Below are 27,054 nucleotides of genomic sequence, written 5' to 3' on the forward strand. Positions count from 1 at the left end.
TTGTCATGAGTGCTGAAATAAGATTCAATTATTGGTCCAGCTGGCTTCTGTGCATGGAATGGGCACATGTGTTCGGGGTGCAGCTTGTCTGCCTCAGATAGTAAAATATCTTGGGCCAGCCCTGGGGAACATAAAAAAGAAAAAAGATAAACCCTCCCCAGTAGTCTGAAATGGTTCAGTCGTAGGAATTCTGTTTCACATGATTGATCTGAATCTGTACATTGTCTCTAAGAGTACTATTAAAATAGGTATGCAAAAATGTTTTCCTCTGGTAGGCCACCAGGATTTTGCTCTTGTTCAAAAATACTTTGCAAATAATCTCATTACTACCTTTGTGTTCTGCATCCGGAGACCTACATACCCTGGCCATGCCATGCTTCGTTAGGAATTCGTGCATGATTATGATGCTTAATTCTATTGCTGCCTTCCTCTGCCAGAGGACAGGCTTTGCAATCATTGGAATGCACAATCAATGTTGGAATGATTTATCTCACTGTAGGTTTAATTGGCCTGGCAATGGCTCTGTTCCTGAGCTGTCATGAATCCAATTGATTCTGTTTCCCTGGCATGTGGGAAATTTGTGTCCTGAATTTAGCCGTGATAGTTTGGAGGCAGGTAGTGAAAGGACAGCATGGATTTGGATGTCCTGGTCTAGTCTGCCAATCTGTGTTTTGTGCAGCCTTCCTCAACCTGGAGCGCTCCAGATGTGTTGGACTGCACCTCCCAGAATGCCCCAGCCAGCAGCTGGCTGGGGCATTCTGGGAGTTGTAGTCCAACACATCTGGAGCGCCCCAGGTTGAGGAAGGCTGTGCTAGCGTGTTTCGAAAATGCACCTTGTGGATGAAAGGAAATATGCACCTGGTGAAGAGCTCCAAAAGGATCTCTCCCATGCCCTTGGCTTTTTTCTCTCTTGCTACTTGGGGTTTCCTTTTGAATTGGCGGCTCTCCCTGTTTCTGACCAGGAGGAGGAGTGGGCCATAGCTCAGCAGTGAAGCACATGATTTTGATGCAGAAGGTTGCAGGCTCAGTTCCTGGCATCTCTCTTTAAAGGATCCCACGGAACTGGAAAAGGCTTCCCAGCTGAAATCCAGTGCCCGTGAGAAGAAACTGAGAGTACTGGGCTATATGGAACAAGAGTCTGCCTTTATATGTCCAAGGCCACTTGGCCCAGCCCGGACCTCGTCTCTCTTTGCAATGGTGGCCTATAAAATAGAGAATTAATATGGATTGCTTTTGGTGAACAAAAGTTAGCTTCCCCACGAAGGCCCAGAAAGGGTTATGCTTTCCACTTCGGACTTGAAAGAAGAGGGCTTCTCCCCTCCGCCACTCAGAATGTTTGCCTCTTAACCAGCGCAAACAAGTTGGGGGGGAAAGGGACACCGCTTGCTTTTAGATTACTTATCTGGCCATGGAAAGACAGGTGCCTCTTAGATATGTATTATGAATGTTGGCAATTCCATTCTACCTCCAGCCACCAGTCCGTCCGTTTCTTCTTCAGTGGATAACACCTTTTGGGTGGGGTGGGGGTCAGTGCTTTTTATAGGTTCTGCTCGTCCTGAAAGTGAGCAACTTCTGTCATGGCTTTTTCTGGGACAAAAAAGGAGAATAATTTATTTAAAGGAATGCTCATCACAACAAGAGCCCTTGTAGGATAACACTTCTACTTCTGTTTGCGATTCATTTTTTATTCATTTTTTTCTATAAAAACAAAAGCAGTGACCTCAGTTGGGAGGAAAAATATCCTGTGCCTTCCATGCGCTTGAATGCAAGGTCTCAACTAGACCAGGGATGGGGAACCTGTGACCCTCCGGATGATGTTGGACTCCAACTCCCATCATCCCTGACCATTAGCTATGCTGAGTGGGGCTGATGAACATTGAAGTCTAACAACATCGGGGAGGGCTAGGTTCCCCTTCTCTGAACTAGATCATTGAATGACATAGAATGCAATTCCGCAATGCACACTGTTTACACATCATCATCATCATCATCTTCATCATCATCATATATTTATTTATTTCTTACCTTCCTCTCCCTTTGGATCGAGGCGGGGAACAACATTAGTACAGGAATCAACACATCTTAAAAATTCTTGATTTTAAATTGATCTGGGTAGGCCCTGTGGAATCACTAGACTCCAATGACTCTAGAGCAAGGTTGGGCATCTTGTGATCCTCCAGATGTTTGGGACTTCAACTCGCAGCATTCCTGACTATTGGCCATGCTGACAGGGGCTTGTGGGAGTTAAAGTCCCAAATATCTGTAGATCTACCTTCTGCTCAGCTCTGGTTTAGACCAAGAATGCACAAAAATACACATTGCTGAACTGCTCTGGCATTTCCATTTCAAGTAGGGCTGCACTTGGTAGACATGATTCTAACCCCACCCCCACTACCACACAAATTTTAAGAACATAAGAAGAGCCCTGATGCTGGATCAGACCAAGGGTCCATCTAGTCCAGCACTCTGTTCACACAGTGGCCAGGGATGAACAAGCAGGACATGGTGCAACAGCACCCTCCCACCCATGTTCCCCAGCAACTGGTGCACACAGGCTTATTGCCTCGAATACTGGAGATAGCACACAACCATCAGGGCTAGTAGCCATTGATAGCCTTCACCTCCAGGAATTTATCCAACCCCCTTTTAAAGCCATCCAAATTGGTGGCCACCAATTTGGCTCACTACTTGTAGTAGTGAGTTCCATAATGTAACTATGCACTTTGTGAAGAAGTACTTCCTTATTTGTCCTGAATCTCCCACCAATCAGCTTCATGGGATGTCCCCGGTTCTAGTATTTTGAGAGAGGGAGAAAAAGGTCTCCCTTTCCACATTCTCCATACCATGCCTAGTTTTGTACACCTCCATCATGTCTCCCCTCAGCCTCCTTTTTCCAAGCTAAACAATCCCAGCTGATGTAACTTTCCCTCATAGGGGAGATGCTCCAGCCCCTGGATCATTTTAGTGGCCCCTTTCTGCACCTTTTCCAGCTCTATAATATCCTTTTTTTAGGTATGGTGACCAGAACTGTACACAAATAACCTACCTATAAGGAAAGGTAGGCTGAGAGACTGCAATTGGCTAGATGACTCAGGAAGATTTGAAGCTGGGTCTCCTTTACCTTGGTGCATCATTCCCTTCGCTCTGCCCCACTAGCTCTGATATTCCCTAATTTCAATAGTTGCCCCGAAATTGGCATATTCCATGCACCAAACATACGACAACACCACTTTTAAAGTAGATTCTCTTTCCTGCTTTGTAATGGAACGTTCCCACACGGAGGGAAATTCCATCCATCTTACAAACACTGTCCTAAAGAAACATGGTGAGAACGTGACAGTCAGCCTTTGCTGCTGGAGTTATTTCAAGGTAACTTGAGGAATGTGTGTGTGCGCTACCCTCTGATGATTTTGGGAAGAAGGGAAGGGAAGGGGTCATTTTGACCCTCTACTTTTTTCCTGCAAACTCAGAAGTCTCTTTTTATCAAGGGAGATCTTTCATTCCCGGGTCAAAATCATCACCTGCCTCCTCAGCCATCCATGCATGGAAGAAGAGGCAAACAGGATATATAGACATCAGACCAACACTCGGAAAGGAAAGGAATTCCTGCTGCTTGTGCCCCTGTTGTACCATTCCATTGTTTATTTTCCTCCTCATCCGTTCTATGTTTACTAAACACCCTTCGCTCTTCCAGCCCAAATTGCTCTGCTAGCAAACAACAGATTTCGTAAGGTGACCCCGAGCTGCAATCAGAAATCCAACCGCGCTATAGCCTGTTGTCAAACCAAATCTCTCTCTTTCTGTCTTCTTAATCCATCCAGGTAATTGAAATGAAGAACGAAATGGATTTGGATCGTGATATGGATCTAGCATACAACAGTCTGAAGGTAAAAAAAAATTCCAGGCTAGGGATATATATATATTTTCTACTGCAAGTGTCAGGTGCTAATAACCTACAAGAGCTTTCCTGATATCAGTCTCTGTAAATCTACATGACAGGGCAATAGCAAAATATCTGTTAACTCTTTACAAGCCCATTGTCTTCCTTTCCATGAAGTTCAGTTCAGTTTCCTGGCTGGGAATGCTGGGAGTTGTAGGACTTTTTTCTGTCAAAACAGGCATCGGATTACATCCTAAGAACTTCATTTTTAGAAAGACCTATGTTTTTAATTCATCTTACTGGTACCAATGTCTTTCTATATTTTCATGTCATTGTTTTAGCTAGTTTGTGTTAATCTTTATAGTATCTTTCTTATTTGAAGTATTTTACAGATGTTGTAAGACACTTAAACCCAAAATTTAATTTATGGAATGTGCTGCATTTCATTAGGTTAAATGGCTTTTTAAAAGGGATTAAACAAATTCACAAGCTATTAGTGGCTATTAGCTATGATAGCTTGCTGCAGCTTTCCCCCAACCTAGTTCCCTACAGGTGTGATGGACTACATCTCTCCTTGGCTGGGAATAAAGCTAGCTGAGAATGATGGGAATTGCAGTTACTTATTTAGTATGCCACTGAATACCAGTTACTAGAGAGGGATGTTGCCTTCATGCTTTCCTTGCAAGCTTTATTGAGGCATCAAGTTGACTATTGCAAGGAGCAGGAAACTGTACTGGATTGATTGTGTTATTAAATTTATATCCTGCTGTTAAGGTTCCTTCCATCTCTTGAACCCTTTGAGCAACTCTTTAAGGATCTCTTGCTTCCTTAAGAGTCCCACCTTCCTTCTTTTTACTTTCCCCTTCCAACAACGTGGAGTTTAGGCTGTAGACGTGGGGTAAGTAACACTCCAGACACTTGTGGCTTAACAGAACAGTTTACTAGTGAATTAAAACAAGCAAGTTACAATTAAAGATATTTAGTCAATAGAGCTGAATGATACAAAGGCATTAAAAGAAAAAAAGTTGCAAAACGCAAGTTCTTTTACCCTAAGCTGCACCTAGACTTCTTCAGGCAGCTTCTTTCTGCTCTTTCCTCATACTCTGGTCTTCCCCTATCTCCCTGGCTGGCTTTCTCCTCTCTCTTTTTTTTATACTCTCCTCAAAAACAGAAAGTACTGTTTGAACTTTGAAGAAAGGAAACTTAACTAGGGAAATGAATTTTAGCTGGAGAAATGAAACTACTCCTCTCAGGGATACTCCCCGGGCCTCTAAGCGTGACTTTATTACCTTGCCTCTGTGGGCCTCAAATCGTCACGCCTGCCTTTCCACTACAGATAGTTCCCAAGGTGTCTGAACCTTTGGTCTCACCTAACAGGATCATTATTACATTATTAAGTAAGAAATAAATAATAAACAGTTCCTGGACAGTACTGCTTTAGATTACAGGTGGAAAGTTGCATGCCTGAATGTTCTCCATATAAAACCTCAAACTCCTTATCCATCTAAAACTAACACTTCGGCGGGGCGGGGGGAGGGGGAAGCTAGGCATGAATGGAGTTTGATGGTTTTATTTTGCTTTGTTTTTAACCTGGAGGAGCTTTCAAGCACGTTGCTTCCCACCTGTTGTCTGTTGTGCAGGAACAGCGTTATTCCCTCCACCCTCTGTTTGTGTGCGAAAGAACGCCGTTTCTATCTTCATTTTTGTAAGGAACAAACTGTAGACCAGCTCTCTTAATGTCCACATACTTAACTATCTTCTGGCTGTCATTTGTGCAATCTATATTTGGATTGCGCTTGAAGTGAATGACTGAGAACCCAACGGCAGCGCCGGCCCTAGTATTAGACAGAGTGAAGCAACCTCCCGAGGTGGGGGGAGCCTGGCTGTTCCTCCTGATCCCTCCAGCTGTTCCCCTCTTTTGAAGGGCAGCACCGTGTGTGTCTATCCTGATCCCTTAAACTGGCCTGCTTCCCTCAGGTGTGGGAGGGGATGCTATCCTATCAGCGGTATTGAACTACGATTTAATGGGCAATCCAGTCAGCTTCTATATCTGGAATGGCAGAGAGGGCACCATCTTGTCCTTTACCACAAGCAGCAAAACATTGGACCAGCCCTGTCCAGATCCTGCTGGGGTGGAGTTTGGCACTCTTCTATTTTAGCCCAAGGATGGGGCGGGCGGGCAGGATGAGCTCCAGTTGTGCTGTAGACCCAACAAGAGTGATGCTGAACATCAAGGCAAGAGGCATAGTAGCCTCACTCTTTTCCGCCCCCTTCCAACACCTCCCTTTGCAATGTAGTGCATTTCTTAAGCTGTCTTCAACTAATTTTTCCATTCTTGGTACAAAGTCCTCCATGGACAGTGATATAAATAATATTTGTTCTTTCCTTTAAAAGAAATTGTTGTCTTTTGGAGTTCTTTTTTAAAAAAAATAGAATAAGTTAGACTCATGATTAGTGTGTGAGGTGTTTGGAACTCGAAGATAAATCTTTAATGTGAGTCAACTGAATAATTTCTCTTTCAGCGACTCAGAAGAATGGGTAGAAGAAAGTCAGATTCTTAGCGACATTTAACCGTTGTTGAGCAATTTCCTTTAGAAAAAGTCATTATTTTGCAGTGGGGATAAATTCTCTTCTGAGGCAATGCATGTTCCATTCACAGGCCCTGTTCAGAAGACACCTTAAACCACAGCTTTAACCACAGTGGTTAAACCGGAAAGCCAGGCTGTGTTTGGAAGACACCTTAAACCATGGCTTTAACCACAGTGGTTAAACTGGAAAGCCAGGCTGTGTTCGGAAGACACCTTAAACCACGGCTTTAACCACAGTGGTTAAACCGGAAAGCCAGGCTGTGTTCGGAAGACACCTTAAACCACGGCTTTAACCACAGTGGTTAAACCGGAAAGCCAGGCTGTGTTCGGAAGACACCTTAAACCACGGCTTTAACCACAGTGGTTAAACCGGAAAGCCAGGCTGTGTTCGGAAGACACCTTAAACCATGGCTTTAACCATGGTGAATAAGCCCTTTTGCCTTCATCGCTGTGGTTAAAGCCGTGGTTTAAGGTGTCTTCTGAACACAGCCTGGCTTTCTGGCTTTACCACTGTGGTTAAAGCCGTGGTTTAAGGTGTCTTCCAAACACAGCCTGGCTTTCTGGCTTAACCACTGTGGTTAAAGCTGTGGTTTAAGGTGTCTTCCGAACACAGCCTGGCTTTCTGGCTTAACCACCATGTTTAAAGCCATGGTTTAAGAGGTCTTCTGAATGGGACCACTGTCTCCCCCCTCTACCTCTTTCGTTGCATACAAAATATACGTAGAAAGGTTCCATTATTGCAGATGGGTGCCACCTTGAGTGCCATTTTTGATAGAAAGGCAGGGTACAAACCAAATCCATCAGTCAATAGGACTGTGCTTCCCATAGAGCTAATGAAGCAACGAGTGGAGTTGCAGGAAAAAAAGAGCTGATGAGCCAGCCAGAAGGAGAAGATCTATACAGGGAGCAGACACAGACAGCCGTGACAGAAGCTGCCCCTCTGTTTCTGGATACTTGACTCTTACCGAAACTGTGCAGCCCAAATAACTATAACTAGGAGGACTAAAAATACTTTATTTTAAATTGATAAATGAAGCCAAATTCTGTGAAAGATAGAATTCTGCAGGCCACAGAAGACGAGACTTGTCAGGGAAGCATGTTTATAGTGATCTTGAGGCAAGAACGGCCATTTATTTATTTAAAGCATTTTACCACACAGCCAAAAATGCTCCCAGAGCAACTTACAAATTAATCACAAAGAAGACGGTCTCTGCCGTTGCTTTACAACCTTAAAGGCACGTTATGAAAGGGGAAAGGGATGGGGAAGAAAGAGAGAAATAAGCAAATTTGGGCACCATCTCTTTCGTTCCAAAGTTTTTATAATGACCGGCTGGGATGGAACCTGGGCCAGATCTACACGTCGTTGCGAAGGCGCCTTTTAAAAAGACGTACCTAAAAGAAGCGCCTCTTTCTTTACTGTGTGTTCTGTGAGCTAGGCAGCGCCGCCTGCGGAAGAATCTCTACCCCATTCAAAGACGCTGCTCGGGCCGCTTCCCCCTCGCGTGTTCCTCCATTCGAATAATCCCCCCTCCCACCCGGCGGCTCTTCTGGCGTGTCCCGGTGGCGGCGGCTCCTCCTGCAAAACACTTTTCTCCCTCGGTGTGTTTGTATTTGCGTTTGCGTGCGCGTGTGCAAGCACACACCGAAGAGAGCCCCCGGGGAGATGACACCGCGGGGGAGAGCGAGAGGCAGGAGCTGAACTTGTCCGCCGCGTGCACGCAAACGCAGATACAAACACACCGAGGGAGAAAACTGTTTTGCAGGAGGAGCCGCCGGCGGCGGGATGCGCCAGAAGAGCTGCCGGGTGGGAGGGGGGATTATTTGAATGGAAGAACACGCGAGGGGGAAGCGGCCCGAGCAGCGTCTTTGAATGGGGTAGAGATTCTTCCGCAGGCGGCGCTGCCTAGCTCACAGTACACACACTAAAGAAAGAGGCGCTTCTTTTAGGTACGTCTTTAAAAAAGGCGCCTTCGCAACGACGTGTAGATCTGGCCCTGTTGAAGTAGAGGAAGAGTCGTACGAAGCTGGTCTCTCAGCTGAGGCAGTGGAGTGACCCTGCGGTCCCATCTGTCCCTCTGAACGTGAAGTGGCTCAGGGATAGGGCACCTGCTTTGCATGCAGAAGATCCCAGATTCAATCCCAGGCATCTCCAGGCGAGGCTGGAAAAATTCCTGCCTGAATCTCTGGAGAGCCTCTGCCAGCCCGTGTCAACACTACAGGGCTAGGTGGACATATAAAGCAGGTTCCTAAAATAAAATAAAAATTAATAAAGTAGATGATAAGCCCTCTGTCTGATTTTTGGCACTCTCGAACCTCACTTGCCCAAGTTACAATGACCATCAAGAAGTTCTTTTCTCTGGATTTCTTTTATTGAAAGCCTTCAAATGGGATAGAAATCAGATCACTGGAAGGTACCTTTCCACTTAGGCACAGTGTTTAATTTATCCTTAAGACTTTAAAATTAAATAATCCTCCTTTTAAAAAAAAAAGTCTTATTAGAAGTGAGAAAGGAGGAGGAAGATATGAACTCCTGTAATCCAAACACAGGGCACTGTAAATTCAAATGAGTGGTCTCGATACTGAATTTGTACCAATCCCATATGTGTATCCGCTCCCCATTTACTCTGAAGAAACATGCACCTAGGGACCCTATTGAGGGCAGTGCAGGAGGGGCACTCCGCCACCGTTTCAGACCACCATTTCTCAGAAGATGGATGGGAAGCAAGGTTCAGAACAAAGTTCAAAGGCCTCCCCTTGGCTATATTCAAGGCTCAATGTTTATATCTTGATAATAACTAAAGATATTTTATTCACCTGAATACTAATCTCCTGTAGTGTTCAACACAGAATCATAGAATCATAGAACAGTAGAGTTGAAAAGGCCTATAAGGCCATCGAGTCCAACCCCCTGTAGGAATCCACCTTAAAGCATCCCTGACAGATGGCTGTCCAGCTGCCTCTTGAATGCCTCTAGTGTGGGAGGGCAGACTGTCTTGTCTATCCATTCTACATGGCATGGCTAACAGACAGAGTCCTGCTTATCTATTCCAGTGGGAGATGGATTCTCATCTCTTGCGTTTGAGATGGTTTGCAGGTTCCCTACACCTGCTTTTTTTCCAGGCTGGGACAATCCTAGAGTTGGCGAGAAGCAAAAAAAGCAGATTTAGAAACGCACCCAGCTGCATGGCTTCACAGTCCAGCTCTTTGAATCTAGCTGATAGTTCAGTTGTGTGTGTTTTGATAACTCTGAAGAAAAAGCGAAAACACCAATCTAGCAGTTGTAGAAATGTACTGAGCAGGGATCATTTTTTCAAATATCATTTTTAATAGAGGCAAGAGTTAGAATCAGAGAACAAGAAACTGAAGAATGACCTAAATGAGCTGAGGAAGGCTATAGTGGATCGAGTGGCCCAGAACAACTGCTCCAATGACGTCCACGACAGTTACAGCCTCCTCTTGAATCAGCTCAAGTCAGCTAACGAAGAGCTGGAAGTGCGGAAGGAAGAGGTGCTTATTCTAAGGACGCAGATTATAAAGGCAGCCCAGCAAAAAGATACAGGCAGAAATATGGTAATGGATCGGAGAGAAATCCTTCCATGTGTGTGTGTGTGTGTGTGTGTGTGTGTGCTTTCACCATGTTGCCGACTGTCGCTGTTTCTCCATGGTTGGGCACATTGGTTTACGGCAAGTCCGAAATCAAAATTGGCAAGATGATTATTTTGAATCAAAATTCTGTTTTAGAGTGATTTTGTTCGGTCCTTACATCTTTAATCCGGGGAAGCTTGATTAGCGTGCAATTGCAAGATTAGTATTCTTGTAAATTATGCAATCATTAGATGGTTTGGCCCCCTCCCCCTCCCCCCCCAAATCAGTCCAATTGGATTTATTGCCTTGTGAATGCAAAATCAGTTCAGCTTCAGCAGACGTAATGGCAGGATATTTGAAGTTGTTGCAGCTACCATGCCCGGCTCTACACTAAGCAGGATATAAGACTTTGAAAACGTTTTGAAGACTGTATTGGGAGCGTGTCCTGGGCCTCAACAGTTGTCACTGCTGTTATAAACTGTTTTAAAGCAGTAGTGTAGATCCTGCCCAGGCTGGTTTCAGTATCTTGAATTGGGGGGGGGGGGGGGAGAATGCGGTAATGAAGGGTGTCAGTATTGTGCAGTATGTGGAGGATTATGGAGGGCAGAAGCTGGGAACCTCGGTAGGATGGGACCGGGGTTGGAATTGAGTGCTGTCAATTCCCAGTCCCTCCAGGCTCCCCAGGGGAGCAGCCCAGTCAATCCAGTGAAGTTTATTGAGTAGGATCAGAAGCTTGGCATCCAGGCAGAGCACTGACCAACAAATGAGCTGACCAGTGCAGCCAGCAGGATTATCAAGGGCTGGGGGTCAAATGCTGAACATCAAGGAAGCTGTCCATGGGGTCATTGCACTAGCAGCTTTCCAGGCAACAAGTGTGTGTTTTTGTAGTCACCCTGGTTGCCACCACCCTTTCTGGTGCTGTGAGCCTGACCACACGTATGTTTACCACACACATGTTTGCTCCTCTTGAGTAGGGCTGTGAGATGGGTTGTCTTTTGCTGCCAGGCAAGTCTTGTATCTCCTGGTCTTCAGCTTGGGCTCAGTGCCATCTCTTCTCTTCAAGTCTTGGGGTGATCATGGGAGCTCCAGGGATGGGGGTGAGTCCACTTAAGACCCCCTAATTCTGCAGAGATTTCCCTCAGGTTGCCCTGCCTGACCATGCCTTGACGGGGCCTACAGTGGGGCCCTCCTCCATTGAGGAGGTGTTTTCTGCTTCTGGATGTCAACTGATCTTAGCTGATGCAAGTTCATGTCAAGGTAGCACCGGAAACCAATGGCAGAGGCATTGGCAGGCCGTGGTCTAAGCTGTAGGGTCCGTCTAAAGGGGGCTGGAGCAAGCATGTGGGGAAACAGCAGATTAGAGTTTTTTTGCAGGGAGGTTAGGAGGCTGACAGGCTTGGATGACATGGACAAGAAGACTAGGTGATAGAGATATCTAGGGACCATGCTAGACTCTTGCTGTTTTTCTAGGTGAGACTGACACCTGGCCTGGAAGGATGGTACCATGGCTGTACTCCCAAGGCAGCCCATTGACTGTTCTTTAAGAAGAGTCAATGGGCTGCCTTGGGAGTACAGCCATGGTACCATCCTCTCCTTCTTGCTCCACGATGTAGCCTTGAGTGGCTTACCCCAAGGGGCAACATTGGCAGATTGCTATTTATTTATTTATTTATTTATTTATTTATTACATTTTTATACCACCCAATAGCCGAAGCTCTATTGGGTGGTATAAAAAGTCCCAACTGATTTTGACAGAGAGTAGGTTAGGCATTAGTCAGGGTACAAGTAAACCCTAATTTACATGTTACCTTGAGCAATTTGGTTGCCACCACCTTGACACAAGGTTCTATCCCCTTTGGTAGAAGATGGACACGTTAACTATTGAGATGTGGGGTCAGTCTTGCCACTCAAGGTAAAAGTATACTGCAGACACAGGTAGGAATTACTTTATAGAGTTAGAGATCCTTCTGTTAGAGGCAATCATGTGGTAATCTCTGGATTTGACTTTCTGCGATGCTTTCAGAAATGGAGAAACAGAGAGGAAGAATACAAACGATTTGAGCCACATTATTCCACATTACAATTCTGTCTATCTGCATTGACTGAACTGATACAAAGACAAGAGAGTAGGTTAGGAAGGCAGCTTGGACTGACATGCTTTTCCTCTTGCTCTGGTTAATTTTGTGAAATAGTTTTTGATTTCAAAACTAGGCCCTTCTTAGTTCTAGCATGGCTCTACTGCCAATTCCCACTCCTCCTATGCTACGATATTGATAGCAAGCCTATCTTTACGTCTTGCTCTTTCAGAACATAACTGCATTCATAGACTTTAAACTGGTTTTTATTCCTTCCCTCTCTCCACGGAAACCTGGGAACAGTTGTTTGGTGAGGTAAATTAGGGAATCTCTAACAGGGAGTTCTCAGTGTTTTCACTAAATTACGATTCCCAGGATTCTTTGAGGGAAGCTCTGAGAGTTACATCAGCATAAAACTGAAATAGGTTTGTGCTGTACATCTACCTTCAATATCTCCACAACTTTTCTTTACACTGCATTCCACTGCGCCCTTCCTGTTCCCTTTCTGCCTGTTTTCAAGCATTGAATTTACTTTGTGGCAAATACATCCGTAACTATAAAGCCCTTTACGAATCAAAAGGATTGCGTGAGCGATCAACGTAGAGTTACTAGAGCATTGGCGGTGGGGCGAGGGAATGGAAACAGAACATTTCATGGTTGACTTTTTTTTAAGGAGTCCAGCATCAGTAGGGAAACCAGCTGGCCAAACAGCGACAAGCATGTGGATCCAGAGGACGCAATAGAGGCATATCATGGAGTGTGTCAGACAAACCGGTAAGCCTGCCTTTGTTTATCCATTATGAATGGTCCGATGAGTTGGAATCAGGAACTGTGCTTTTGTGCTCATTTCTGAGTAATTTAAGGGAGCATCACTAGATGCAGGTAGACAACAGTGGAAGTAATTATACAGAAATTTCCTCTTACAAAAGCTTCACACCATAAACTATTATATGTGTATGCTTCTCTGTGGGCTTATCACACAGCTGCGGATTCTGGTACTGATTTCTCGAGAATTTTGGCTTCCTTGTTTTCTTTTCTTTTCTTTTCTTTAAAAACAACAACCCCAGTTTCTAGACCTCAAGAGAATATCTCAGGAACATTCCTAAAATGGAGAGGAAAGGAACTTTTTTTGTAAATATGGCTCCTTAAATGGTTGCGGATAAAGGTTTATGAGCTGCATCCTTTAAGATCTGGGGCCAGTTTGCATGGCCAGAGTGTGTTGAGAATGGATTGAGACAGAATGTAGGTAAATGTCAAAGCAGTTCTGTGATTCCTTTAATGCGCATGCATTATGAATGAATGTAACGTATCTATGTGAAGCTGTATGGTGGCTGGTTGCCAAGTACAATAAACTTGACTTGGACTTGGACTAATGCACATGCAACTTGCGACTCAGCCAAAACTGTGTTACCTTTTGGCCCACTTCCACAAGCTTTGCAATGGTGACAGTTGAATAGCAAATTAGGCACATCATGTATCAGGTTGTGTGGCACAGTACTACTCAACCTGCTTCTTCTACGGATGCTTCCATACAGAAGGCTCCTAGTGCTACCAATTAGAAGGCATGGTGCAGCTATTATGTCTTCCCCCCCCCCCCTTTAATGGATTTTCTATGGTACGAAAAAAGATGGAAGATGCAGTGGGGAAACTTGGGAGATCTGGACCCTGCATAAAATTCCTTAAATGAGGCAGGGTGATGGCATGATAAAAGCACCTATCTTACGTGTCAGATCATAGAATCATAGAATCATAGAGTAGCAGAGTTGGAAGGGGCCTCAATCTTCTCTTCTCCAGGCTAAACATGCCCAGTTCTTTCAGTCCCTCTTCATAGGGCTTTGTTTCCAGACCCCTGATCATCCTGGTTGCCCTCCTCTGAACATGCTCCAGCTTGTCTGCATACTTCTTGAATTGTGGAGCCCAGACCTGGACACAATACTCTAGATGAGGCCTAACCAGGGCCTCATCTAGAGTATTGATTGGTTATATGATTATAAGATTGGTTACAGATTGGTTATATGAATTGGCCCTAAAGCACCAGATGGAGCTACAAGGTGAAGTTGGCTGCATTTCTTGATCTTCCACCACAGTGGAGGCTGGTGGCTTTGATATCAGTGAATCTGTTCTGGGTTTCAGCCAGAACCCATCAGAATTCTAAAGCAGCTATCCAAGATGTGAAGCTATCCAATATCTTTGGAACAGCTCTGATGTTAAAGTCATAGTGGAATATGGCTTCTGTAGCAGTGGAATGAAATAATAATAATAATAATAATAATTTATTTATTACTCGCCTCTCCCTTTGGATCAAGGCAGGGAACATTAGTACAACAAATCAATACATCATAAAAATTCTTGGTTTCACATTCATCTGGGTAGGCCTGCCAGAAAAGGCTAGTCTTTAAAACTGTCTTAAATTCAGGGAGAGAGTTAAGTTGATGAATCTCCTCCGGCAGATCATTCCACAGTCTGGGGGTGACAGAAGAAAAGGTCCTCTGGGTAACAGCTGTCAGCCTAGTTTTGTCTGACTGAAGTAAGTTCTCCCCGGAGGACCTGAGTGTGCAGGGCAGACTGTGTGGGAGAAGGCGATCCCTCAGGTAACCTGAACCCAAACCATGTAGGGCTTTAAAGGTAATGACCAACAATTTGTACTTTGCCCAGAAACAAATTTGCAGACAGTGGAGTGATTTTAATGTTGGAATAATATGCTCACGCCTAGATGCACCGGTGACCAACATGGCTGCCATATTTTGAACTAGCTGAAGTTTCCTAACTGGGTACAATGGTATCCCTATGTACAGCACATTGCAGAAGTCGAGCCTTGAAGTTACCAGCACGTGCACTACTGCCTTTAGGTCCTCCAACTCTAGAAAACTGCAATTTTTAAGAGTTACATACTTCAAAGAAATCATTCATGTACCATGCAGGGGGAAGATATTTAATGGAAGTTCCGCTAGCCTGTTTCTCTTGAGACTGAAAAAGTTGGGAGGGTTTAAACCACCAGTTTTATAATGGTGAAGTATGCTAATATATACACATTTTGTTTTCTTGGCATCCCATCACCCACATTAGCTGCTAAATTTGTATCTTAACTCTCAGCCATGATTCCTCTTTGATTACAGGTTTCCCACAGTGAGAGTTAATGCCCTGAATTTGTACTTTCCTCTTAGACTAACCAAAGAGAGAGCGCTTTACATCCATCCTTTTATCTAGTAAAACACCAAATAAAGCAGAGGGGGAGCGGAAAGACTACATAGATAAAATGGAATATTAGTAAGTTTACTTCAAGCAAGCCGGATACTCATTTATTTGACTGTAGTTAGTAGTACTCCCTAGTGCTCATCACCTTTTGATTTTTCAGTTAACTGAACTATTGCCTGGGTTTGTACATTCTGTGGCCCTGGGTAATTTTGGAATCTTTTACCAAAGGGACTAGCAAGATAGTCAACACAAAAACAAATAGGGAGATAAACCAGTGACCGTCTCACCCAGTAGCTGTTTGCTACAGTGTTAACAAGATTCAGGTAGCCAGGCTTTCAACCCCACAGCTTTTATTTATTATTTTGATAATAATGTAGGCTCCTGGGAAATAGGTCATCTGAAACGGGGGAATATTCAACTGGTTTTTTAAGATCATCACTCTTCTGGGCAAGCAAAGTGTTTGAACATAAGCAATGATGTTACTACTTCAAAGATAACTGGGTGTTTGGCCCTTTCAAATTGACCATGTCCCCCATGGATCCAGCTGCACAATGGCCCCATTCAGAAGACACCTTAAACCACAGCTTTAACCATGGTGACTAAAGCAAAAAGCCTTATTCACCATGGTTAAAGCCATGGTTTAAGGTGTCTTCTGAACACAGCCTGGCTTTCTGGCTTAACCAGCATGGTTAAAACTGTGGTTTAAGGTGTCTTCTGAACGGGGCCTGGCTTTCTGGCTTAACCACCATGGTTAAAGCTGTGGTTTATGGTGTCTTCTGAAGGGGGCCATTGACTCTTAAGTTACAGTGGAAAATTTGGGTGGCTGAATTTGTTCTTGTTGACCAACCAAAAAAGGCACTAGTGACCTACCATTCTGAAATCCACCCATAGCACACCAAAATCCACGTCTCCATCAGGACACATTCATAAGAGGGTATTTCACATTACCAACTGCTATCATGGGTAACAGTATCTTACTTTGCAGAAAGAAGCAGACAGAGAAATACTTTGGCCATTGCTAAACATCTGCCAGTGCTTGTCTGCCAACTCCTGATTATAGCAAGATGGTGGGAAACCACTTTCTTGGAAGGTGTAACTGAGAGAGGAGTTGCATATTCTAGGCCCTTGACATCTGCCCAGCTTGCTTGGGTGCAAGGCCATTTAAGAATCACTGGGCTAGCTCTTTGTCTTGGATCCACGTTATAGATGCATCTGAACAGCTTACGGTCTGACATAGAGCAGAACTTGACTCCTTAAACCAGGGTGGATTTGATTGAAATCACAATTGAAATCACTACTCAGAAAGACTCGATTTAATCGTGTGACTTCCCTCCCCCCCCCCAAAAGTGCACTCTATTCATTGCATTTTTGAAACTTAGCACTTAAGAGGTAAGGGGTTGATTCTGTGTACATAGATTTGCAAAGGCACAATGGGATTGTGATCTCTGCAGACACAAATTCACAGTTTTGAGAACTGTGAAACCAAGCATCTGTGATAATATCTTCTAGATCGAAAAATTGCCCAATAATTTTACAGAAACCTCTGGAAGAGCATGACATTGTGAATGGATGAAAAGAATTCATTTACCAAAAAATTTAAACATTACATGAATATACAGCCTCATGCGACATAATTAAAAACTAATCCTTATTTCATGCTGAATAACCTTTGGGCTATAATGTATCTTAAATAGAAAACTATCTTTAGATAGATTTTTCCTCAAAAAGCATTTTATTTAAAAAAATCCGATTTAAATAAAAAAATCCAATTTAAATTAAAAAAATGGATTTTTTTTATTATTTTTTTAAAAAAATCACTGATTTGTATCCACCCTGCCTTAAATTAATTTTGCATATTGCCCCATATCCTTTCCTCTCCTGCAGTCTAATGAGATGTGAGCAATTACCCTCTTCTTCTTGAACTGTGTGAATGAATCTTTGTGTCAGGTCAGCTTGTAAATGGCAGGACAATATCAATTTAAAAGCATAAGTTGACGACTGATGCCCTCCAGAGGGGTTTGCTTCATTGATGGATGAAAGCTTTAATTGCTTTCCATTCGCAAACGCAGGCCAAAGAGTTACAAATGTTCGGGGTCTGTCACTTGCAAGATTTTTTTATTCAAAGCTAATGGCACCCCCTTGAGTTCATTTCCTCCCAGAATGATCCAGGAATTTTAGGAGAAGCTTTGGCAAATGGCAAGTATGCCAAATCAACACACCTGCAATCTACAAAAGGTCTGTGCTGATACCTATGCCGAGCACCCAAATGAACCCTCAGGCCATAGCTAGATGAACCTTTATCCCGGGGCGAACCCCGGGATAATCCCTGTGCGTCCACATGACGCAGAAGGGAACCTGGGATCAGGGAGGAATGATCCCTCCCTTGCCCCGGGATATCGCCCTCCCCTTTGGCCCTGGTTCTTCTGTGTTCCCGGGCTGAGCCCGAGACTGCGGAACGTGTGGGTTGACCCGGCTCCGCGCGATTCCTTGCGAGGAGCCGCGGACGGGGCGCAGCGCTCCTCAGGAGCACTGCACCCATTGGGGGTAGGGTGGGGGGAGTGGGGAATGTAATTTAAATTTTAAAAAAACTTTTGTGCACGAGCGTTCGTGCGCTGCTGGCCCTTTAATAAAACAAAAATGGCTGGCGCGACGCCTCTCCTTCTGAGGTCGTCACGTGTAAACAGAGGAGGGATCTTGCATTAAACACAACGCGAGATCTTCTCTCCTCCGTCGCGGGTTAACAGGTAGGTCTAGCTAAGGCCTCAGTGACTGGCACAGCAACTGTGTAAAAAAAATAATCGGTGACATTAGCACCCAGCTCTTCATTAGCTTGTACCATGAGGTATTTCACACATACAAACACCTTTTGGGGGCTACCATTGTTTGCAGGAAGTGTCCTTTTAACTCTGCTCCTAATTTGAGCTGTACCACTAAGTTATAGTGGTTATGCTTGATGGTAATCATGCAGTTTACTCTGAAGTGCAAGCTTTGTCCTTCAAAAATGGCCAAAAATCTGGATCTGGTCCCAGGGGTAAGGGAGCCTTAACCCTTCGCTCCCTATTGCAATGCCAGTGGCCCCCTCACTCCTGTAAATTTCATTGGGGAAAACAGCTCCCCAATTCAAATTGCAGGCAAGGGTTCCCGGATCCAAAACAGAACCACAGTAGGGTTAACTTGAAAGCAAATTGCATTATTAATATCCCATGTAGTTTGTCTCTCAGAGGAATGGGTGGTAACAGTGTAAAAGGCTGTGGAGATGATACTGATATCAAGAAATTGGGGTGTGTGTGTCATCTTTAGCCATCTTGATTGCTGTATTTTTGAGCAGTGGAGCACTCTCAGAGCAAAGGAGTGCACCTCTGGTGGGGACCACAATATGGCACTAAGACTATGCTCACCCATTGCCCTTCTTTCTTTCTACTGCAACCAGATGTTGCAGTAGGATGCAAACGCCCTACAATAATGGGCAGTGCTGTGTTACTAATCAGGCATGTGTTGATCATGCTGTGACAAAGGGCCATGGTTGATTTGGATGCCTTGCTTGAACTTCCTCTCTAGATAACAGCCGGAACAAAAAACACTGACTGCAAGGTGGGCAATTGTCAAGGACCCTATGAACCCCTCTCCAAGCTGATCTTTTGCCATTGTCACCATAATCAAAAGTTGATGAAGAAGCATCTGGTGGTTGATTAGCAACTACAAACTGCTTCTCCTTCCTGTAAAATAAGCCTCAGGTTTGCCATGATGGCAGGTGATGCGTCCTCAAATGTCAGTACCCTAATATGAATATGGACCATTGGAGGCAAGTATGTGTGTGTAGCATGCATGTGTGTAAGCATATCTTGGGTAGGTTTAAGAGAAAGCCTCAAGAACATCCTTAGCAAGACTGTCAAAGGCCTAACATGGAGATGAGACAGTTCATAATATTACCACCTCAGTGTAGTGGGGTCCTTTCCCCTAAAACGGTAGTGGGGGACGTGTGGCTCTCTAGATGTTGTCGGAATGCACCTCCCATCAAGCCTAGCCAGCGTAGCTAATGGCAAGGAATTCTGGGAGTTGTAGTCCAACACATCTGGAGGGCACCAAGTTGGGAAAGGCTGGCATAGAGGCTTACTTTTATAGACCCCTGTGAAAAAATTATAATTAACGTGCAGATGGCAGGCACGCTGGGAGATGCCCCCGCAAACCCCAGTCACCAGATTAGCACAGGGCTTCTGTGCCTGAATGCAAAGGAGGCCTTCTTATTCTTCCTACGTCTTGTAGCTGACTCTTCTTTTATCTTTCCTCTCTGTCCGTTTCTGTTTCCCTTTCCTCTGTCCTTTCTTTCTAGCAAGACTGAGGACTGGGGGTATCTGAATGAAGATGGAGAACTCGGCTTGGCTTATCAGGGTCTAAAGCAAGTTGCCAGGTCAAATACATTTACTTCTTTTTCTTCTCCTTTGGGCTTTCCTCCCTCTGTTTCTTTCCGGTGTTTTTCCTTCCCTTCCCTTTCACTTGGAACTGGAGTGAGTGCCATCCAGTAATATCCAAAATTGGATTGCTCTGGGGCAGTTCTGATCCCAAATCCAAGCTTGCTGCTTGGGTAACACCAGCTCTATATGTGAGGCTGAGCTGATCCATGATAGCGTCAGTCATGACCCAGCAACAAGAGGAGTGTAGCTGGTACGATTGGATGAGGATGGTTGGTTGGCTGGCTAAGTTAAACGTTGTGTTTTCTAGAGTGAAGTTGGTTGCCTGCCAGGGCTGGCTCCAGATCTGAAGAGGCTCTTAGCAAAACATCCTCTGACATTGCTGAGCTGTGGTGGAATTATCACCCTTAAAAGTCCCACCTAAAAGTAAATTTAAATAAATTACCTAGCAGTTGCAGGAAACAGGGCCACCAAACGTGTGGCTTGGAGCTGCCTTTTACATTCCCCATAATGTCCTGGAGTGATGCACTGTGGGGAATTTATTTATTTATTTATTTATTAAATTTGTATACCGCTGAAGCTCTCTGGGAGGTTTACAAAAGTTAAAAACCATTAACATTAAAAAGTATACAAAATTTTAAACCATCAAAAATATAAAAACAACAGTATCCATTTAACAACAGTTCTGGGGTTCATTAAAAAACAAACAAACTTAGCATATGCTGTTAAATGCGTCTGGGAGAAGAGAAAAGTCTTGACCTGGCGCTGAAAAGATAACAATGTTAGTGCCAGGCGAGCCTCATCATGGAGATCATTCCATAATTGGGGGGCCTCTACTGAAAAGGCCCTCTCCCTTGTTGCCATCCTCCGAGCTTCCCGCGGAGTAGGCACTCAGAGGAGGACCTTAGATGTTGAGTGCAGTGTACAGGTAGGTTCATGTCGGGAGATTGTACAGGTAGGTTCCGTCAGGTATTGTGGTCCCAAGCCATGTAAAGCTTTATAGGTTAAAGCCAGCACCTTGAATTGGGATCGGAAACATATAGGCAACCAGTGCAAGTGGGCCAGAATCAGTGTTATATGTTCAAACCTTCTGGTTCCAGTTATCAATCTGGCCGCTGCATTTTGCACAAGCTGCAGCTTCCGAACTGTCTTCAAAGGCTGCCCCATGTAGAGGGCATTGCAGTAATCTAATTTGGAGGTTACCAGAGCATGGACGACTGAAGCTAGGTTATCCCTGTCCAGATAGGGTGGCTCCATGTTATCTAGCATGGGGAGCTCAAAGCAGGCATCAGTACATCAATGGGCCTTGCTGAGCCTCTGGAGCCCTTGCAGCTGCCCAAAGGTGCCATGTGCTCATACCGGCCCACATTAGAACAGATCTTTACAAATGCCCCAGAACCAATATACAGACTCCTTTAACGGAATAACGGGCTCAAGTTAAAGGAAGCCAGATTCCAGCTGGACGTCAGGAAAAACTTCCTGACTGTTAGAGCGGTATGACAATGGAATCAGTTACCTAGGGAGGTTGTGGGCTCTCCCACACTAGAGTCATTCAAGAGGCAGCTGGACAAGCATCTGTCAGGGATGCTTTAGGGTGGATTCCTGCATTGAGCAGGGGGTTGGACTCGACGGCCTTGTAGGCCCCTTCCAACTCTGCTATTCTATGATTCTATGATTCTATGACTCCAGGATTCTGTGACTTCTGTAAAAGCCATAGGGACAATTTTACACATTGCACACCCACAAAACCAGGATTGCCACCAAACCTGCATTCACCAAGGAGCTGCAACAAATCCCAGCCCATTGACAGGAGTAGCATGCCTGCATTTTGATTTTGTTTGTTTGTATATACGCCACCATTTCCCCAAGAAGCTCATGGTGGTGTATCGGGGCTTCTCAGAAAGCACACTGATCCAGGAAACTGATCACACCTGCCCAGATCTTAGATACATTTTTAATGGAGGCTTCCATCTAATGGGCAGCGATCTTACAGGGCTGTGCCCCAAATGCAGTAATGCAGGAAGAGGCCCTTAATTTCTTCCCCTGTTCATATTTGCTGACTTAGGATGAAAGTCATTTATCCGAGGTCTCAGTAGCTATGCAGTCAAGAGAGATATGGTCAGACGTGTATATGTTATGTAGATAAATAAATCCAAATGTTGTGGACAAGCAGATTCTTACACTGGAATAAATAATGGAGGGTGTTTGCATACAGTTGCCTACTTCTTAGGATTTTTAATCAAACCTTTAAAATGGCTTTTCTTGGCATTCTTCAGGATGCATGCATGTTACAGTATATCATCCTGTGTAACTAATACAGATAGGTACAATTTCTCTGCAGCGCTCAGTCATCTTCGATTTGATATGGTAGTGAAATAAAAGTATGATTTCAGCCATTTATCTTCACAAGTCTCCATCTTTCCTGAGACAAGTTGTCATTTGTTCCAGTAATACAAATGTTATTTCAGACGCCACTGAGTTGTAGGTGTGGAGGAGATCAATTTTTAAAGAATCGTATTTTTTAGTATCTTCTAATGCCATGATTTGCAGGATGGGCACTTAGTTTTTCATTTACTTATTTATGCAAGAAAGGGCATAGAAGAGAGTGTATAAAAGTGCTTCTATCCCCAAATACACAAGGGCAGGATCTACACTACTGCTTTAAAACAGTTTGTAACAGTAGTGAGAACTGTTGGGGCCCAGGACACACTCCATATACAGTTTTCAGACCATTTTCAGAGTGTCATATTCTGCTTGGTGTAGATCAGGCCAAGGTCTAGAAACTTGCTTTATTATTTAAATCAAAGGGTTTAGATATTTATTTTTAAGGAATTTATAATCTGCTTTTGGGGCCTTGCCCTCCCAAAGTAACATGTTTTATAAGAATAATAAGATACTAGACAGTAATATGGAGTCCATACCAAAGGAAGAAAGCGGATATAGACATTTGTTCTTACCATATGAGATTTGCAGATTAATCGACAGCCTTAAAAAGGCTTTTTAAGGCTCATTCAAAGAACTGCGTAGGGTGGAGAGACACAGCTCCATTGGGAGGGCGTTCCAAAGCCCGGAAGACATCACAGAAGTTAAAGTGGTTCATGCACGGAACCAGCTCAAAAGAAGGTGAAAATGATGGTATCCAAGCTGACTTTTTCAGGATTGGTCTTGTGAAGACACCCATCTACAAGGCTGCCTTTGGGACCTGGGTTCGTGCACCCCAGGCCCCACCTGCAGACTGAACTTGTTCAGCCTTCTCTAGCACCTCTGGATTCTACCACCTCATCGTGATGCCTGTGTAGATCAGACCAGGAGCTCTGTGAGAATGCATTAACGGATCTCTGCAGTCTTACTTTTAGAGTCTCTTGGAAAAGCTCTGGAAAAAAAAGGATTAGCGGGGAGAGATTTCATTTTAGCGGACTCTAATTGGTACCTTTTAAAGAATCAATTTAGTTTACCAAACGTTAAGCTTATCAGCACACCCAACCGTGCAGGCCCATACAGGAGGGCTGTAACCTTTTCAGTGATGAATCACTCCCTTCATTGGAGTGGGTGGGGAAGGAGTCAGAAATGCAAAGAATTGTTCTATGTAGCCCTTGTGACGGAAAGTGCGGTTTGTTCCTGAATTTATTGTTTGTGCAGTACTACACAGTGTGCATCCATTTAGAGCAGGGTTCTTTTTGTGATTTAAAACCTCCCCTTCACTTTGCCATAGAAAAGCGTGGCTTTAATTTCCCTTTCGTTCGATCTCTGAGGGGGGGCAGGTTGGTTTTTTTTTTGCCCTTTTAACTTCCGCCCTTCATTAGGCCTCATTTTAGAATAAAACCATTTAAAAAAAAATAATATAGAATTTTCACTTTCTCTCATATGGGTGGGTCCCAGCAGGATACAACAAAAAAGTTCATAAAGCTATACTTAAATTTTCAAAATGACTAGTGAGTTTTTGACCCTTAGTTGGAGACTTCTTTAAGGGACCTCAGAAATAGCTTGTGTCTCATCTTCTAAATAAGCAGGCCAATCCGAGGTAATTGCTCAATGATTGTGAGATACAAAACAAATACCTTTTGTGGGGCAGGGGGACCAATTTCATTTGGGTTGAAGTGTATTCGGGTTCGGACTATTTTATTTTTTCTCCGGAAGCGATATGGCAGGAGTCAAGTAACTGGAAACCTTTGGGCCAAATTGGGCCCATTGAGCACTGGTGCCTGATTACCACAGCAGCCAAAAGGAATGTGGAGAAAGCCATGACCATGGCAACAGAACATGCAGGCAGGATAGATTAAGGTTGGAGATTGGGGCAGTGTCCCACCACTCCTCAAAGAGGTCGTCCAACAAGTATTTAGTTGCTCATGAGGGTAACAACCACTTGTAAGAACCAGTGCGGTGTAGCGGCTAAAGTGTTGGACTAGGAGTTGGGAGATCTGGGTTCTAGTCTCCACTCAGCCATGGAAACCCACTGGGTGACTTTGGGCCAGTCACAGACTCTCAGCCCAACCTACCTCACAGGGTTGTTGTTGTGAGGATAAAATGGTGAAGAGGAAGAGGATTATGTATGCCACCTTGGGTTCCTTGGAGGAAAAAAGGCGAGATATACGGTACATGTAATAAATAAAATAAAATAGCTACAAGAATGAGTGAGAGCTAAGGAGACTATCAAGGACTTATAGAGTTTTATTAAGTTATTAATGGTGTGGAGAAACTTGAATAGAGAGAAATCTACTGGAATGCTAGGTTGGGGTGAGCAGAGTTCAATCTTGTGGGATCATCCAGAGTCAGCTGCAAAAGATTTAGATTTAGGATTAAAGAATTCTAAGCTGAGAAATTTGTCCCAGAATTCAGCTGAGCTCACAGCCCTTCCTTATTCGTACCTATGAATATCTGAATGCCTTCAGATTTGTGGAGGATGTGGAAGAATGAAATGCGTTTGTGTAGGTGCTTCAAGACACACCCCAACGTTATTTGGTTTGGATTAATCCCCCCTCCCCAGAGTAGTTGGTTACACTCCTAATTTGCCTGACTAAACAATGTGTTACCCACCCCATCTTTTCCTTTCCAATATATGCTCATGAGCAAAATGGGCATTTCTCCTCAGACTTAGCCCTATTTGCTACCAAACACCTGAAGAGGGTTAAAAACAAATGTGACCTGCAGCTAAATGTTGCAGTGTTGATTGATCCTGTTCAGGGTTCATAGAATCATAGAATAGCAGAGTTGGAAGGGGGCCTACAAGGCCATTGAGTCCAACCCCCTGCTCAGTGCAGGAATCCACCCTAAAGCATCCCCGACAGATGCTTGTCCAGCTGCCTCTTGAATGCCTCTAGTGTGGGAGAGCCCACAACCTCCCTAGGTAACTGATTCCATTGTCATGCTGCTCTAACAGTCAGGAAGTTTTTCCTGACGTCCAGCTGGAATCTGGCTTCCTTTAACTTGAGTCCATTATTCCGTGTCCTGCACTCTGGAAGGATCGAGAAGAGATCCCGGCCCTCCTCTGTGTGACAACCTTTTAAGTATTTGAAGAGTGCTATCATGTCTCCCCTCAATCTTCTCTTCTCCAGGCTAAACATGCCCAGTTCTTTCAGTCTCTCTTCATAGGGCTTTGTTTCCAGGCCCCTGATCATCCTGGTTGCCCTCCTCTGAACACGCTCCAGCTTGTCTGCGTCCTTCTTGAATTGTGGAGCCCAGAACTGGACGCAATACTCTAGATGAGGCCTAACCAGGGCCGAATAGAGAGGAACCAGGACCTCACGTGATTTGGAAATCCATTTCCCATCTTATTTTTTCCATTCTCCCTCCCTCTCCCACAAACGTGTCTGCATTCCATGAGCACTGAGCATGCCTTAGTCCTCGTTGGGGACTGTTTGGCGAATTCCCCCTCCCCCGGTATGTTCCTCCCCCCCTTAAAGCTTTTCTTTATTTCTGCAAGCCTCAGCCTTCCCCCCAGCACTGCTGATACCTCCCTATTCTGCATAGATGCTGCTGTTCTGGCTCCATAAGGAAACACCTGTGGAGCTTGAGTTCTCTATTAATATGTAGGATAATTGCGACTGCGCAGTCAGGTGGTCTGAAGTTTTACTGTGCTCTTGACACAAAAGAGCCGTAGGAGGGAGCCTGTTTGCTACCTGTACGCTGCTCATACCTCTTGGAGGAACGCATCTCCTACTCTGGGTATCCGAGGTCTGCCTCTAACGGTTGGATGAATCCCATCCAACCATTGTTCAGTTTCTGTGTACCTCATGACCTCGGTTTGAGTGACCACACTATTTTGTTTCCCCACCCCCCACCCCATCCTGCCTTCCCCGCTTTTCTTCCCATCAGGCTTCTTGAGGCCCAGCTCCAGGATCAGAGGAAAGAGCATGAAGAGGAAGTGGAAACACTAAAGGACCAGATGGAGGCTTTGAGAGGAGAGATGGAGAAACAGCAGGACATCTACTTCCAGACCCTCCAGTTGTCACCGGAAGCCCAAGTGGAGTTTGGCATACAGCAAGAAATCACACGGTTGACAAATGAAAACCTGGTATGGACCGCTAGCGAAATGCCTAACTCTTCGTGCCGTGGGTTGCTACATTTATTTATGTAGCTTTATTTATGTATTTGTTAGGAGGAGTTTAACCCTTCTGTCCAACTGTAGAAGATTTACAAAGATTTTAAACGAGGGCAGTCCCTACGCTCGTACTTAAAATCCAAAAGAAACAATACCAAAAGGGAAAGGGATTAAGCCAGAGGAGAAGGAAAGCACTTGTTCTTCGTTACAAAGTTCTTTTAATGCCCAGCTGGAGTGGACACCGTCCAAGCAGAGGAGGAGACAACGGGGTCTCTGCCATGCCAGTTCCCCTTTACTTGTCAGCTCTTCTTGTAGCATCTGAAACCACCTTCACCCCAAGCCTCTTTCATTTCAGTTACTTTCAGGTTAGGTTGAAATGAGTTGCCGCTTCATCATTGCTCAACGTATAGGGAGTTGACAGTGGGCCCATTCAGAAGACACCTTAAACCATGGATTTAACTATGATGGTTAAGCCAGAAAGCCAGGCTGTGTTCAGAAGACACCTTAAACTATGGCTTTAACAATAGTGAATAAGGCTTTTTGCTTTATTCACCATGGTTAAGGCCATGGTTTAAGATGTCTTCTGAACACAGCCCAGCTTTCTGGCTTAATCAGTGTGGTTAAAGCCATGGTTTAAGGTGTCTTCTGATCAGGGCCAGTGTGTAGCAGCTCAGTACATGGGGCCTCCAATTTTCCCGGCCCTTATGCAAGCCATTCCGTGATGTGCCCTGGAGATTGGTGAGCTTCCAGTGATAATCACCTACATGTTTCTAGCCTCCCATGT

General features: G+C 44.5%; 1 protein-coding gene across 3 annotated transcripts in view; it reads left to right on the top strand.

The window, feature by feature from the left end:
- MYO5B (myosin VB) overlaps positions 1-27,054 on the top strand; it is a 339,709-nt gene that overhangs the window by 289,197 nt on the left and 23,458 nt on the right. For 2 of the 3 annotated variants that reach the window (XM_063128253.1, XM_063128255.1), the window contains 5 exons: positions 3,822-3,887; positions 9,799-10,038; positions 12,802-12,902; positions 19,654-19,731; positions 26,045-26,243. In XM_063128253.1, the coding sequence (XP_062984323.1) occupies positions 3,822-3,887; positions 9,799-10,038; positions 12,802-12,902; positions 19,654-19,731; positions 26,045-26,243 (684 nt within the window). The remainder of the gene's footprint in view (positions 1-3,821; positions 3,888-9,798; positions 10,039-12,801; positions 12,903-19,653; positions 19,732-26,044; positions 26,244-27,054) is intronic. The other variant, XM_063128254.1, reaches the window with a different exon arrangement.

This window comes from Elgaria multicarinata, chromosome 6, assembly GCF_023053635.1.
Source record: "Elgaria multicarinata webbii isolate HBS135686 ecotype San Diego chromosome 6, rElgMul1.1.pri, whole genome shotgun sequence".
NCBI classification, from domain to species: Eukaryota; Metazoa; Chordata; class Lepidosauria; order Squamata; family Anguidae; genus Elgaria; species Elgaria multicarinata.